This window comes from Urocampus carinirostris, chromosome 12, assembly GCF_059441175.1.
Source record: "Urocampus carinirostris isolate Australia breed hairy pipefish chromosome 12, RoL_Ucar_1.0, whole genome shotgun sequence".
In the NCBI taxonomy this organism is placed as follows: domain Eukaryota; kingdom Metazoa; phylum Chordata; class Actinopteri; order Syngnathiformes; family Syngnathidae; genus Urocampus; species Urocampus carinirostris.
In genome coordinates this window covers 23,377,396-23,391,583 of record NC_142360.1, presented here as the reverse complement: position 1 = coordinate 23,391,583, position 14,188 = coordinate 23,377,396, and the positions used below count along the sequence as shown (strand labels likewise).

General features: G+C 36.9%; 1 protein-coding gene across 1 annotated transcript in view; it reads left to right on the top strand.

Moving 5' to 3' along the window:
- Positions 1-14,188, top strand: part of LOC148355267 (adhesion G protein-coupled receptor D2) — a 169,150-nt gene that overhangs the window by 24,339 nt on the left and 130,623 nt on the right. The window contains exons 12-16 of the mRNA XM_088350211.1: positions 1,029-1,132; positions 5,918-6,020; positions 8,792-8,945; positions 10,997-11,130; positions 12,893-13,008. Of these exons, the coding sequence (XP_088206337.1) occupies positions 1,029-1,132; positions 5,918-6,020; positions 8,792-8,945; positions 10,997-11,130; positions 12,893-13,008 (611 nt within the window). The remainder of the gene's footprint in view (positions 1-1,028; positions 1,133-5,917; positions 6,021-8,791; positions 8,946-10,996; positions 11,131-12,892; positions 13,009-14,188) is intronic.

Here is a 14,188-nt window from a genome sequence, read left to right as displayed (position 1 = left end):
GTAGTAGTTTGCTTGTGCAAACTGGACAAGCTGATGCTGTCAGTGAGCAGTGATGGTCGATGGGCGGTCTCTAGTGGTAGCCTCCGAACTTGATAGTCCTCCATCCCCGGTAGCAGACAGCAACATCATCATAGATTGCTAATATTGATGCTGTAATCTACATAGTCTGTCTCGCTGTGAGTAAATGGGTGTCACGTTGTGTTTGTATTGTTTATTGTCACGTAATAAGGAGGATTTGTGATATAGGGTGACAGTTGATGATTCGTAAGCACCTACTGTACACTTAAAATTAAGTTTACTGCAACTTTAAATGATCATACACACAACATTTTTACAGCAAGGTTTTTTGTTTTGTATTTTTTTCACCTGTTGTAGTTTACATGCGCAAACTGGACAAGCTGTTGCTGTCAGCAAGCAGTCATGGTCAGTGAGTGTATAAAGAGAAACCACTGTATGGGATGTTGGTTATCCATCTCTCCATTTTCTGAGCTACTTATAACCTTACTAGGGTCACGGGGTATCTTTTTATTACAGATGATGCACTCTTTAAATTGCATTTTATTGTATGAAAAGTACTTGATTGTGTAATAATCCCAGTGCTTTTTCAGTTTGGAAACATCATTTTGTCTGAAATGAATGTGCCAAACATTTAAAAAGAATACAATAGAATACAATAAAATTTACTTTTATTGTCATTCTTTGTAACCATGCGCATAGAACGAAATGAAGATACACCTGACCCGTACAGTTTAACTGTAGCGAGCCGATGCAGCCGCAGCCAAACAGGGCGCAGCCATTTTAGTCATTCGGTGACCAAACCCCCCAATTCCAAACCTTAATGCCGAGTGCCAAGCAGGGAGGCAATGAGTACCAATGTTGTAAGTCTTAGGTATGACTCGGCCGAGGCTTGAACCAGCGACCTCCCAGTCTCAGAGCGGGCGCCCTACCATCTAGGCTAGCTGGTAAAAAATAGGCAAAGCTATAGATAGCCTTAGCTAACAATTTTCTCCTGTCTTTTTTTTTTCCAGTGGACTCCGGAAGAAGAGCTTATTTTGACCAAACTGACTTTTATTGGCTCAGGAGCTTCTTTGTGTGCTCTGGTGGTGACTCTGATGCTGTTCACTGTGTTGGAGTGAGTAGCTAATGGCACTTTCTTGTGTCTTGCATTTATTTATTTTGTCGTTCAGGAGAGATGTTAATTTACTTGTATTGTTCTTAATCTCAAAATGTCAAAAGACTGAAAAGGGTGCAATTACACCATCCCCTGATCTTTAACCAACATGCAGGCAAGGTAAAACTCAAACCTCAGCACTAGGAAAATAAGAAACTTTGAGAAGGGGCCTCACAAGTGGAAATCCCCCTACCAGGCTGATCAAGTTAAAATAGATTGTTGCATTGGGTAACAATACACAAAACATTGTCAACAAGGTACCACACTGAAACAGATTGCTCAAACTCCATCTCAGTGATTATTACAGAACAAATAAATCATGACTGAAATGCTCAAGGGTAGGCCTGGGCGATATGACGAAAATCGTTATCGCGATAAAACATTTCTTATTGATCGATATCGATAATTATGGCAAAAATTACCACAGCCTTCACATTTTTAGTCTAATTTTACACTTACGTGAAAGTTGACAAAATCCAATGCTGCTTTAACCAATCTTTCATGTCAGAACAGAGACCCATGGTGACAAACGATTACACATCATTTCACAAAAATGAGGACCAATAAAGAAGTAAATACCTTCTCAGAAGGGAGCTGGTTGCAGTGATTTTATTAATATTTTTTCCCCCCGATTTTTACTCATCATTAGGGGACCAAACCCCCCAAACCAACTCCCAATACCAAGCGCCAAGCAGGGAATCAAAGGCTACCAATGTTGTAAGTCTTAGGGATAAATTGGCTAAAGCTTGAACCTGTTACTTCCCAGTCTCAGGGTGGGCGCCCAAACTTAAGGCCACTGAGCTGGTTCACCTGGTTCCAGGGATACACGGGTAGAACGTTGCTCGCTAGCTCACTCGTAGAAAGTTTTTTTCATGGGGCCCGGTGCTGGTTGAACTTCCATGAGCACTCGTTTGGGGCTGAATTTTCCATTTGGCGTTACCGTCTTGGTCCACGTCACCTTCGTCTTCTGAATGTTTGTCTGGAACTTACGTTTTCATTGCAATAGCGCCCCTGTTTTCTCCAGTGGATGGGTGGTGATCACAGTTTAAATAATCGAATTTTATCAAACGTTTTTTTAATTTATCATGGCAAAAATGATGACGATTATCTAGTGTTATCGCCTGGGCCTACTCAAGGCCCAATTTGGAATTGCAGCAGGATAACTCAGTGGGGAAAACAAGTCCAGATCACCATTGGATTTCATATCCCCCGACTTGTTTTATTTTAGAGTTTCATTTGCAACAATCTATTTGGTGCAGGTTGACATAGCTACAAGGCTTTTTATAGATGCGGTTTTAAGAGAACCCCTGCCTTATAATGACAGGAACAGCGGAAAACACAGAATCGGTTCCACTTTTCAGCAAAGATTTTCCACTGTGACCGGAATGCTTTCTAAAGATGTTGGCTTCTCCAAGGGAATTTTTACAGAGCACATTTGTGGGGTGAGAGATCATTGATGCTGTATGTTAGGTTCCAAATCTGTTGCTTTTCTTACTGGAAAAAAAGTGTAAGCAGACCAGTGTTGGGAATAATGCGTTATTTATTTGTTCCAGGAACGGGGTAATCTAATTCATAACTCTTTCCGCCATTATAATACTCTTATCGTTACGGTTATCGGTCAAAACTAGTGCGTTACACCTGACGATCTTTTCATAGGCGCGGTTTTTCACTCTTCTCATTACGCCATTCAAAATACCATATAGTTAGATAGTGAGTGCGAATAAAGTTTTTACTAATGCCCCGAAAGAAAAGGTGACTGAGGGCTGCGTGGCAACCGACTCGTGTCGTTAGCAAACGAAACGTCTCTATGGGCCAGCTCTTGGAAAAGGGAGCCAGCTACCCACCAATCGAGAGACAGTTCCCTTTGAGACGCTATTTTTTTCTTGTGATTCGTCAAAATCCATTTCAGGGATTCTGTGCTGTCACCGTTGACTTTGTTGAGTATAAAAAAAGGTTACATTTGTTTTGTATTTATCTTTTTCTTTGTAAATTTATAAACCATGTTTTATTTATGTTTCCTTTGTTTTTCATTGTTAAAGTGTTTGTGTTAATTATTCTCTATTATTCCCCTTTTTAAGTCATTCATAATAATACATACTTAATGGTAATATATAATCAAACAACAAAAACAACCCGAAGAGCCATTTGGGAGACGCCGCAAAAGCTGGTTCTCTAGTAAGTGTCGGAATTCCCATCTCAACAACAAACCATCCGAGTTAGATTTAATTTATTAAAGTCACTTTTTATTTTTTACTGCTGATTTTTATTTTATTATATTCTTACTTTTTGTTGCACTTCAATTTTAGGATAAAGATATTGCTGGTGAAGTGCAACAAATATAAGGTTCTATGACACAACTACCTGTCTCTTCTTTTCTATTTAACTGAATACAAAAAATTTCAAATTCTGACATACAACTTCTTTTTAAAGTAACTTAAATAGTTAAGTTTCCTGGTAACTTCATACTTTTACTATAGAGTGACTTAGTTATTTTTTTGGAAGAAGTAACTATAACTAATTACTTTGTAAAGTAACATGCCCAACACTGATGCAGATCAGAGAAGCGTCTCTTAATGGGGTTTGATGTCACACCAATTGACATATGGCTAAGCCCCGCCCTTAAAACATAGAGCCAATCACAGTGTGCATAGTAATCTCCACACAGCCGGACAAGCTCTGTTAGCATGTCCATTTAATTGTATTGTGGTTTGTCAGTTTTTGTTTTTTTTTGTGCTTTTTTCTCTTACATTTTAAACTATGAAATGGTCAAACGGTGTGAATGGGGTACATGCAAATCTGATGAAAGGTATTCTGAGAAGCTGAGCGATGGCGGGTATTGTTACACAGAATGACAATACAAAGGAAATTATTATTATTATTATTACATGCAAATCAGATAAAAGGTATTCTGAGAGGCTGAGCAATGGTGGGTAGTTTTTCACCCGATTTAGCCAATTCTAAATCGAGACAAGTGTGTGCTTTGGACAAAATTATGCGTCCACCACAGCACCAACTCAACGCGGATAAAGTTATTCAGAATGTCTTTATCTTTTCTAAGGTAACTCAACATTTATTTTCAGGCAGCATATTGTCACTTTGGTCGAGGGACATATAAAGTTATTCATAACGTTAAAATCTCTAACGTTAGGCTAACTTTAGCTAATGCTAGCTCTTGGCTGCGTCGTTCATTACGTCACTCTGTTTTACCAGGATTTCAACGATCTGGTATTTGCTAGTTGGTAAGCATACATGATTACCGTATTTTCCGCACTATAAGGCGCACCGGGTTATAGGGCACACCCCCAAAAAATAGTTTTCGGTCCTATATTTTCCATACATAAGGCGCACCGGATTATAAGGCGCTACAATGGGAACGTCGACATAACAGTCAGATAGTTCAGTCAAACTTATTACCCCCTTAACATTCCGAAAGCTTGCAAAGAAGCAAATACGTGTCTCAGGCATGTACGGAAACAGTGTCTGTACGATGTCACCAATCACTCAAATGCATCGTTCCAAATATCATTCGGAAGGTTAAAGTCTTGGGATTCAAGAAATGCCAAACATTTCTTAGTTTCCATTTTATTTTTTGCTGGGAACTGTGTGGACAGCAAAGTAAGAATTTTATTGTGCAGGGAAACGGGGTTCTTTACTGTGCATATGACAATAAACACTTTGAATTGAATTTAGTTTAAAAATAGACTCATCACAGAAACATCAAGATCGTTCTAAAACAAGATACCGGGAAAATATAAAGCCGCATAGCTCACCTAAGTTCTCTTGCAGCCATCACGTTCAATAATGATACGTAACCATGGTCTTCTTACAACCGTGAGTGTAGTAAATCCAGGAGAGTAAAATTTTTACAAATACAGAATAGTAAAAAATGTTTTCTCTATGCCGTAGTGCAACCCAACGTGTGATTCACATTCATCTTTTTCGGCCAATTGCAGGCTTTGTTTCGCCCCTTTAGCCTATGCGAGCCTGTAAATGATAAAAAGGATCCGCCCCCTTTACCTCTGAATAACTTTAGCCAATAGTGACTGATTCAAATGATGATTGACACATTGGTTAGGAAATGAAACGCCGGTATATAAATCCCAGCATACACCGCGGACGACTTCGCCTTCGGGGGAAAATCTAGTCGGCTGCTGCATGCCTTAGTTGCAAGACTTTGCGACTTAATATTGATCCATATATAAGGTGCAATGTATTATAAGGCGCATGGTCAGCTTTTGAAAAAAATAAAGGCTTTTAGATGCGCCTTATAGTGCGGAAAATACGGTACTTGATTACGCACTGTGATACCCAACATATGTTGAATGTTTATTCGAGTGAGTAAAGGGGGCGGGGCTTAGGCATAGGCCAATTGACTCAAAGGAGCAGTATATCATCACAGTAGCTCCTGTTGTTTTTCTTTTGTCGGCATTAAGAGTATTGACCGTGGCTAATCTTCTAATTACTGTTGTCTATACGTGAGTTCACTCCAAAGGTTTATGGTAGCATTTTGCGTCTGTTAATTAGCGGAATGGCCATAAAGGGATCCTAATAGGCCGTGAAGGAGCTGCTACCAACATGTATTAAGTGCCTGCTGAGTGTAACCTTACATTGCACCCTTGATGTGCTTAAAAACATACTCACATTTACAATTCATTGTCCACACATTAAAACTGCGTTTTTTTTATTCCCATTTTATGAGGCTTTTGTAAAAATACAATGATTGATTTTTCGCTCTTTTGTTACTAGCATACCTCGATCTGACAGGACATCCATCCATAAGAACCTGTTTATGTCTCTTATCTGCGCTCAAGTCATTTTGCTGTGCAGCGGTTCGGCCATTCATAACAAGGTCAGTAAAACGTACACATTTTTATATCAGGGGTGTCAAACATGCGACCCGTGGGCAGGATGAGGCTCGCCAAGGGTTTTAATCTCGACCGTGAGATAACAATGAGAGTAGGACAAGACAAAAATGAGTTGCAATTTGTAAAATGTCCATAGGATGTCGCCAAAGCTAGGCGCCACTAACAAAGCACCTGGAGCTGTATTTCTTTCTTTCGCTGTCTCTGTCTCCTCTTTCGCTCTCCCTCTTGCGCTCTCTTTCTCTCTCACAATCTCTTTCTTTCTCTCTCGCTCTGTTGATTTCTCTTTTTCCTTCTGTTCTCTCACTTATTTTCCCTCTTGCTTTTTCCTCATTCTCTCCCTCTGTCTCTATCTATTTCCTTTCTTTTTCTCTGCTGTCTCTACTTATTTTCTGTTTTTTCTATTTCTTTTACGTCTCTTCTTTACTCTCTCTTTTTATTCAGTCCTTTTCTTTTCTCTTTCTTTTTTATTTCTGTCTTTCTCTCTTCGTCCCTCTCTTTCTCTCTCTTTTTTCTCTCTTTTTCTCTATTTCTCTCATTCACTTTTTCACTTACATTTTCCTTCTTGTTCTTTCTTTCTTTCTTACTCTCTTTCTTTCTCTCATTTACTCTCTCCATTTCTCTCTCTATTTCTCTCTCATTATCTTTCTGGCTTTCTTTTTTCTTTCCCTTCCACTCTTGCTTTCTGAATTCATCCCTATCTCTTAGTCTCTCTTTGTCGTTCTCTCTTTCTCTTATCCTTTTATATTTGTTTTCCCTTCCTGTCTGTCTCTCTCTATATTTTTCTCTCTTTCTATTTCTCTGTCAATCTCCCCTTTTTCTCCTTTTCTCTTTCTACCCCTCTTTTTTCTTGTTCTATCTTTTGCCCCCTCTCTTTTATTTATTTCCTCATCTTTTATTTAATAACAAATTGTAAGTATTCAAGAAAAAACTATCTGTGTAAAACGTTTATAATTTTGTTTGGTACTCTCGTTCAAGTAAAAAGCTTTTAATTCGATACAGCCATTTGTCACCATCACTGTTGTTATCTAGTGTGAAAAGTTATTTAATGTTATTTTTCACTGGATATTATTTACAGTTACAAAGATGTTTTTTTTCTGTTTCAAAACTTTTCCCGCTTTTTTTTTAAATCATTTTTTGGTTTCAAATCCTTGATTCTGACTTTTGAATGTTTTTTTGCACTTAAAAAAAGACTCAAAAATATATGAATGAATTATTTATAAACAATAAATTATCAACTTTTAAAAAAGTAATACATATATATATATATATATATATATATATATATATATATATATATATATATATATATATATATATATATATATATATATAAAATATAGCTGCTATGCAGATTTTTATTTTGCATTGTGTTTTGCATTCCGATTAGCTAAACACAGGAGATTGCTTTCTATCGCCAACAAATTGGACCTCTCCAGTTGCTCAACCTGGTCAGGAGCCACATGCGGGTCTTAGTGACATAGTGGCACTTTTACAAAAAAATGCAGTTTCCCATACCGGCCACACAATGGTGGCAAAGCATCATATAAAGTGAAGTGTATCGGGTCGTTAATTCTTAAAGTTGAGCAATGAAACTGCAAAATTATATTTAAAATTATAATTGACGGTACAAAATGTATTTGTAAAAAAAAAAAATCTATAAAGTACAGTACTTTAATTTGTTACACAAATAGTTGAGCCTGGAAATTGGGGTTTCATCTTTGAGTAATAGATAAATAATACAATTAATACAAAAATAAAGATCCTACTTCCTGGATTTTCTCAAGGTTTCTACCCCCCATTAACTGCAATAAACAAAGGATCCCTGTATTTATTAATGACTAACATCTTTTTTTAAAATAACAAAGTGTGTAAGAATTATATTCAAAATTAAATAAAAATATCTGTTTTATTTTCAAATGTTGCAAAATATTTCAAAAATATTAAATATTAAAGATGAGCAAATGATATTTTAGTTTCACGTTCTATTTTTGCCCCATAAAAAGCAACACCATTCCACAAACGCTGTATTCAATCATTCTACACTTAATGTTTAAATCAATGGTCAGTAGTTGATCCTTTAACCTTAGGTCATATCAGGGTGTGTTGCGCCCCCCTGGTCCTGCTTTGTGAAAGGCTTATTATAGAAGTCACTCTGGCACTACATTAAATAAAAAGCAGATGTCCTGAAAGTGTTGTTATTGATTTTAAGTAGTTCGTTGGTTACGGAAGTTAGGTTAAATACAGAAACGAATAAATGAAAAAAAAAGAAGAAAAAAAATAGCCAGATTGTCTAATGTGTATGAAGATGCTTTCTATCACCAACACAGTTGGACCTCTCCATCTGTTAAACCTACTCAGGAGCCAGATGTGGGTCTTTGGCGCTCCTTAGTGGCTCCCTGATAATAAAAAGATTTACGGTTACTGAGGGACAGAACCGGAAGGCAAATGCAGTTTTCCATGACAGCCACACTATGGCGTCAAAGTATCATGCAAAGTAAAGTGGATTGGGTCCTTAATTCATAATGCTGTGCAATAAAACAGCAAAATCATTTTGAAATTGATAATTCGACAGTACGGAAGTAAATGTGAAAACAAACATTTATAAAGTACAACACTTTTATGTTTTGAACAAATACTTGAGTCCGCCCCACTGGATAACCGTGCATCAAGTAACAGGTTTTGTTCGACCACCAAAACATTCGAAAAATGAAATTGTACCTTCTAATCTTCACATTTGATGTACTTGTACTCGTAGGTGGCTTGTACATTTGTGGCAGCGTTGCTCCACCTCTTCTTCATGGCTGCCTTCAGCTGGATGCTGGTTGAAGGTCTGCTGCTTTGGAGCAAGGTGGTTGCAGTCAACCTCAGCGAAGAAAGACACATGAAGTACTATTATCTCATTGGCTGGGGTACGCTGGTTTGACTAATTCAGAAATTGCAAACTGAAAAATACCGTATTTTCTGTACTATGAGGCTTATAAAGACCCAAACTGGCCAGAAATTTTTACATGCGCCTTAAAACCCGATGCGGCTTATGTACAGACAGAATTAGAAATGCACACCTGTGCATTATCATATTTGTGCAACTATTGACCAGTGGTCTGTAACGGGGTTCCCCTTAGGTACAGCTGAGGGGCCCGCTGACCTCTGCTGGATCATTGTGATTTTCTGGTAAAATCTCTTTTTTAGTGGTTGACTGTGGCTTCTTAACCCTACTTCCAATGAAACCTGGTAGTAACACGGTAACATCACAGTAATAACATGCTATTTCTGTTACCATGTTACTACCAATGAAATCTGGTAGCAACATGGTAACATCACAGTAATAACGTCATACCTGGTTGTTTTAGAAATTCATATAGAAGTGGGTGTCCTTTGTTCTAATTATGAACAAAAAGTAGCTCTCAGCTTGAAAGAGGTTGGAGACCCCTGGGCTATACTTATTGATGAGTATAATTGCATAACAATAGAGGCAATGAGGATCGAAGTAGGATGAAGATGGTAAGAGTTTTGAATCTTAACCACCAGGCCACTGGCACATAAATTACGTAGGACATGGCAGTATATTTTTATTCAGGGTACCAGATACAAATTTCAGAGAAATGAGAAAACAGAACGTTTTTTTTAACTTTAATTAGCTCAAACCAAGCATTTTAAGTGACAAACTTCATTGAACACCTGCGGCCATGCGTTTATATATTTCAGAATTACTTCCCACAATGTCCTTGTCTTAATTCACTTCAGAATATTGTGCGCTTCTTAAATATTTCGGCAGTCAATGATACACCACTGGATTTTAGTGGTCCCTAATGTTTTCTGTACCATGGTCACTTTGAGTCCCAGCAAGATGTATTTTAATGTCTGACAATATTTTTTCGACTTGATGATAACAACAATAATATAGTACCCTCACTAAAAACAGTGTGATGTTGACTTAAAACCTAAAGCATTTTTTGTGTCGTCTGTATCGGTAGTAGTTGATCAGATTTTGCATTTTTCCTTCCAATCGTACTGTATTCAATTTTTGCAATTGTGATAGTACCAGCAATTTGGTGCAGTGACTGAATGTTTAAGTTTCCAACCAGTATTTGGAAATGCAAGGTGTCTTATTGAGACTACTATGCTCTTTATTTCTATTTGAGCAATAAATAAGGAGTTTTTATTGCTACTTTACTATGTAAAATAACATCCCCGCCTTATTGTTCATACAGTGAGAATAATTTTACCAGCATTATTATAAAGTATATTAAAACCAAGTACGAATGCTTTAATGAGGATTTCAGTTTTATGTTTTTCATTTTAGATTTTAATTGTGTCCATTATTTGTTTATTTTCCTTTGCTGCAAATGTAAAGATTGATTGTTTATGATAATTTACCTTCAATAAAGTGCAGGAATTAAAGTCGTGTACCTGTGCCTTTAATATGTCACAAAAGCAAAGGACGTAATCTCATCGCCAAGTTTATTTTTTATCAAAAATATGCAATGTGATACTCAAAATTTTGAAAAGTAGTTTTTTCCCTAGTGATTTAGTAGCCAGTATCAATATTTTCACACAAACGCCGTTGCCCGACATTGCTGAGGTCTAGCTCAATAGGATGATGCCGTACGTTGAAATACAACGGCAAACAGATGATTAAGGTGCTGAATCTGAGTCAGATCAGGAGGTTTCTCCTTCTACTGATAATTATTGAAACAAGTCCTATCGGTTACATGTGGAGGAGATAACATCTATCCTAAAAACGGGTCTGGAGAAGGATGGGCGTCCCCAAGACACACCATAGGAAGTGGTGCCCCTGCCAACCCTGGTGGTTAAGATCTGTGAGACGTGATCCATTTCAAATGACCAATCTATGCATATTATCACACTTGCGACTAATCTTTGGGCGTTTTATAATCTGGTGTGAAAAATACGTCAATTCTCTGTTTTGGTGGCTTAATTTCTTTCATTCTGTTAACAGGACTGCCAGTGCTCATCGTCACCATCACGCTAGCTTCGGCTTCAGGCAAATACTTGGCGGATGGCTACTGTTGGCTCAGTGTCCAAAACGGAGTTATTTGGGGCTTTGCTGGTCCTGTCATCTTTATCATCATGGTCAGTAAGCCACACACCGATTACAGTCATCCCTCACTGTATCGCGTTTTTTCTTCATGCGGTTATGCTACTTGGATTTTCATCTTGCCTTGTTTTCTGCATTCTGATTGGCTAAACAGTTGCCTCGCTCCTGTTTCTCCCTGTGCCTGCCTGTGCGTCAATAACGTTGAGTTCTGAGTTGTAAATGTACGTAAAACGGCTTGACAAACCTACATTAGCAAATCTTTTTCAATTTCAGGTTTCTCTAAAAGCCATAATTTCGACAAATTGTTGGCTGGGCCCAAAAGGCAGACGAACCTTATTACAACAAATTTTAACTTCTCGACACCAAAACCTGCGGGCGGGAACCTATTTCTCTCCACATGAGTTCATACTGTATTCCTCAGAGATAAAATAATACTTGCGCAATTGCATAATGCACTGTTACATGCATGGCCAATTGTCAAGCGCTCAAAGTCGTGTCGAAAACTGACTGTCATATATATGACACAGTTCTAACTCCAGTTTACAGTCAGGCTGTCACATCAAAAGACCCTGTTTTGGTAATAAATTGCTTAATAATCCTTTATATAGAATTTCATTAAACAATCTGTATAAACTTTAAACACCCAGAAGCTCTAGCAAAGCACCTAGAGTAGTTGTATTTGGTGAGCGGTAGGAATGGGCAGAGCTATACAAAGGGCACACACACTCCTCCTTGCCCAGCGCTGTCTGCACTGAAGGTAAATACGTTGGTATAATCGTTTGCAGTATTTTGTGACATTTTTACAAAATAACTTTGCTCGCACCTTCTTTTGAAACCATTAATTAAGATGAAAATGAGAAAAAAAATGAGGAAGACACATTTAAAGTGTTATAGTTGTATTGATATGGGTCACAGGCTCTGTCAATATTATTATTATTATTTCATAGATCTGATCAACTCATCAAAGATCACACAGTGAAATAAAATGTGCTGTACGATTAGGTTTTGTCTGGAGAGCTGGTTTGGCAGTTTTGCTGAATTTTGTTCTAAAATATATGGTTTGGCTCTCTTACAACAATTAAAAAAATATTTTTGCGTTTTTGGCTCTTTGGGTCTAAAAGGCTACTGACCCCTGTGCTACAGAAAGGTATAAGCAGTTTTCCAAAACGTCCACATGATGGTGACAACATATCAATTCAAGTAAAGTGAATAGTTTTGAAACAGGAATTAATCTTTGGCAGGGAGGGATGACGTTTTGTGGAGGAACCTGGTCCCACCGAGGGAACGCGATCACGGTGACTGAAATCTCGCAAGTTCATGAGGCAGTTCAGTGTACTTGCAATAAAAATATAACTCACAAGGAAAGTGCCCTTGTATATTTGTGGAGAGCATTGTTTAGCTATTTGATGTATCACTAATGCAAAATAAACAAAACATAACATTGAAGTGAAAGTTTTTTGTTTTCACAAAAAGTTTGTTCAACGGTTCTTACCAAACAATGGTAAAATCCAGAAACATCTTTTTTTTGTAATGAAAGATGAGGGTTGAAGCCTTCTTTTGATATATCCTGTCTATAAAGCTACAGAACAAACAATTCTGCAGGCCTTCAAAAACGAGTCAAAATGGCAAATATTAGCTGCCACTGATTCCTCCCCATATGAAAGCCACAGACATCGACTGAGTTAAGCAATAATACTAATTGTCTTTTTTAAATGTAATACTTCTTATCTCACTCAACATCTTTGTGGATTATTTTAAAATTTGATTATAAATCTTTAATTCGTATTTTTATTACAGGTAAATTTCATGGTACTCACTCGGGTGGTGGTCATCACTATCTCCACAGCCAAAAGAAGATCCATTATGTTGGCGATGGGTGCAAGTCCATTGGAACAAACCTACGAGCAAGTTAGGTAATGGCCATGCGGGGGCGCTATTTGTCCTCTTTTGTAAGATTATTCCACAGTGTTGCATGCTGCAGGCCTTGGAAAATGCGGCCGGATTGTGACAGCGCCCGAGAAAAGGATTTGTCATTTGTAAAACAGCGATGCTCATTCATCAAATCAGATAGAAATACATTTACAATTGATTATATTAGTGTTGTTCATTAAATATTCATCCGTTTTCTGCTACTTCAAATGCTTTCAACCCTGCTGTCCCTGAATGATTTAGGCTCTTTTACTTTTGAATTTATTTAGACACATTGTCCTTTTTTGCATTGACAATTAGATAACATATTATGCCATCACAATCTAGTTTTCAATTCATAATACTTTGCTATAATTTTACCATATGATTCTTCAGGTGTTTGATCCTCAAACATCTTTTGTAGCAAATGAGAACTTAACCATTAAAGGTCTAGATTTACTAAATATAGGAACAATTGTTTCTCGAATTTAAACGAAAAATATGTCTAGGACGTGTTAAATTATATGACTTTGACCTTTTTACCAAATAAGTGTGTTGACAAAAACTTATTATGATATTTATTATGTTTATATTTCATCCTCCCCAAAAATGCGCTTACTGAACCTAATGCAATGTAAATATATTTTAATTTGTTTGAATTTGAGCAACAATTATTACGGTTTAATTATAAGTTAAAATATTTTATGATGAGTTTACCATCTGATTCTGTACTTTTATTCTCCTCAAAAAGTTTTTGTTGCAAAATCAATGTAACTATTTACAAAAGGTCTACATTTACCTAAAATAGGGACATTTGTTTCTCTAAATTAAACAAACATTATGGCTAGGATGCATTTAGTTAATATTTTTACCTACTATGTGTGTTAAATAAAACTAGACATTATGTTTATTAATATCATATTTTTTTCCTCCCCAAAAAATGTGCTTAACTAAACCTAATGAAATGGGCATTTTTTGCAAAGTTTATATTCGATCAATAATTATTGATCAAAGTATGGTTTAAAATTTAGTGTGATATGTTGTTACAAGCCAAACTCAGCTTATTTAATCAATGTGTTGTTCCAACTAGTGTATTTAAGGACTGTTTTTGCTTATTTAAACAAAAAGATGGCTAATATGCATTCAGTTTCATGAGTTTCTACCTAATAAGTGTGATAATAAAAA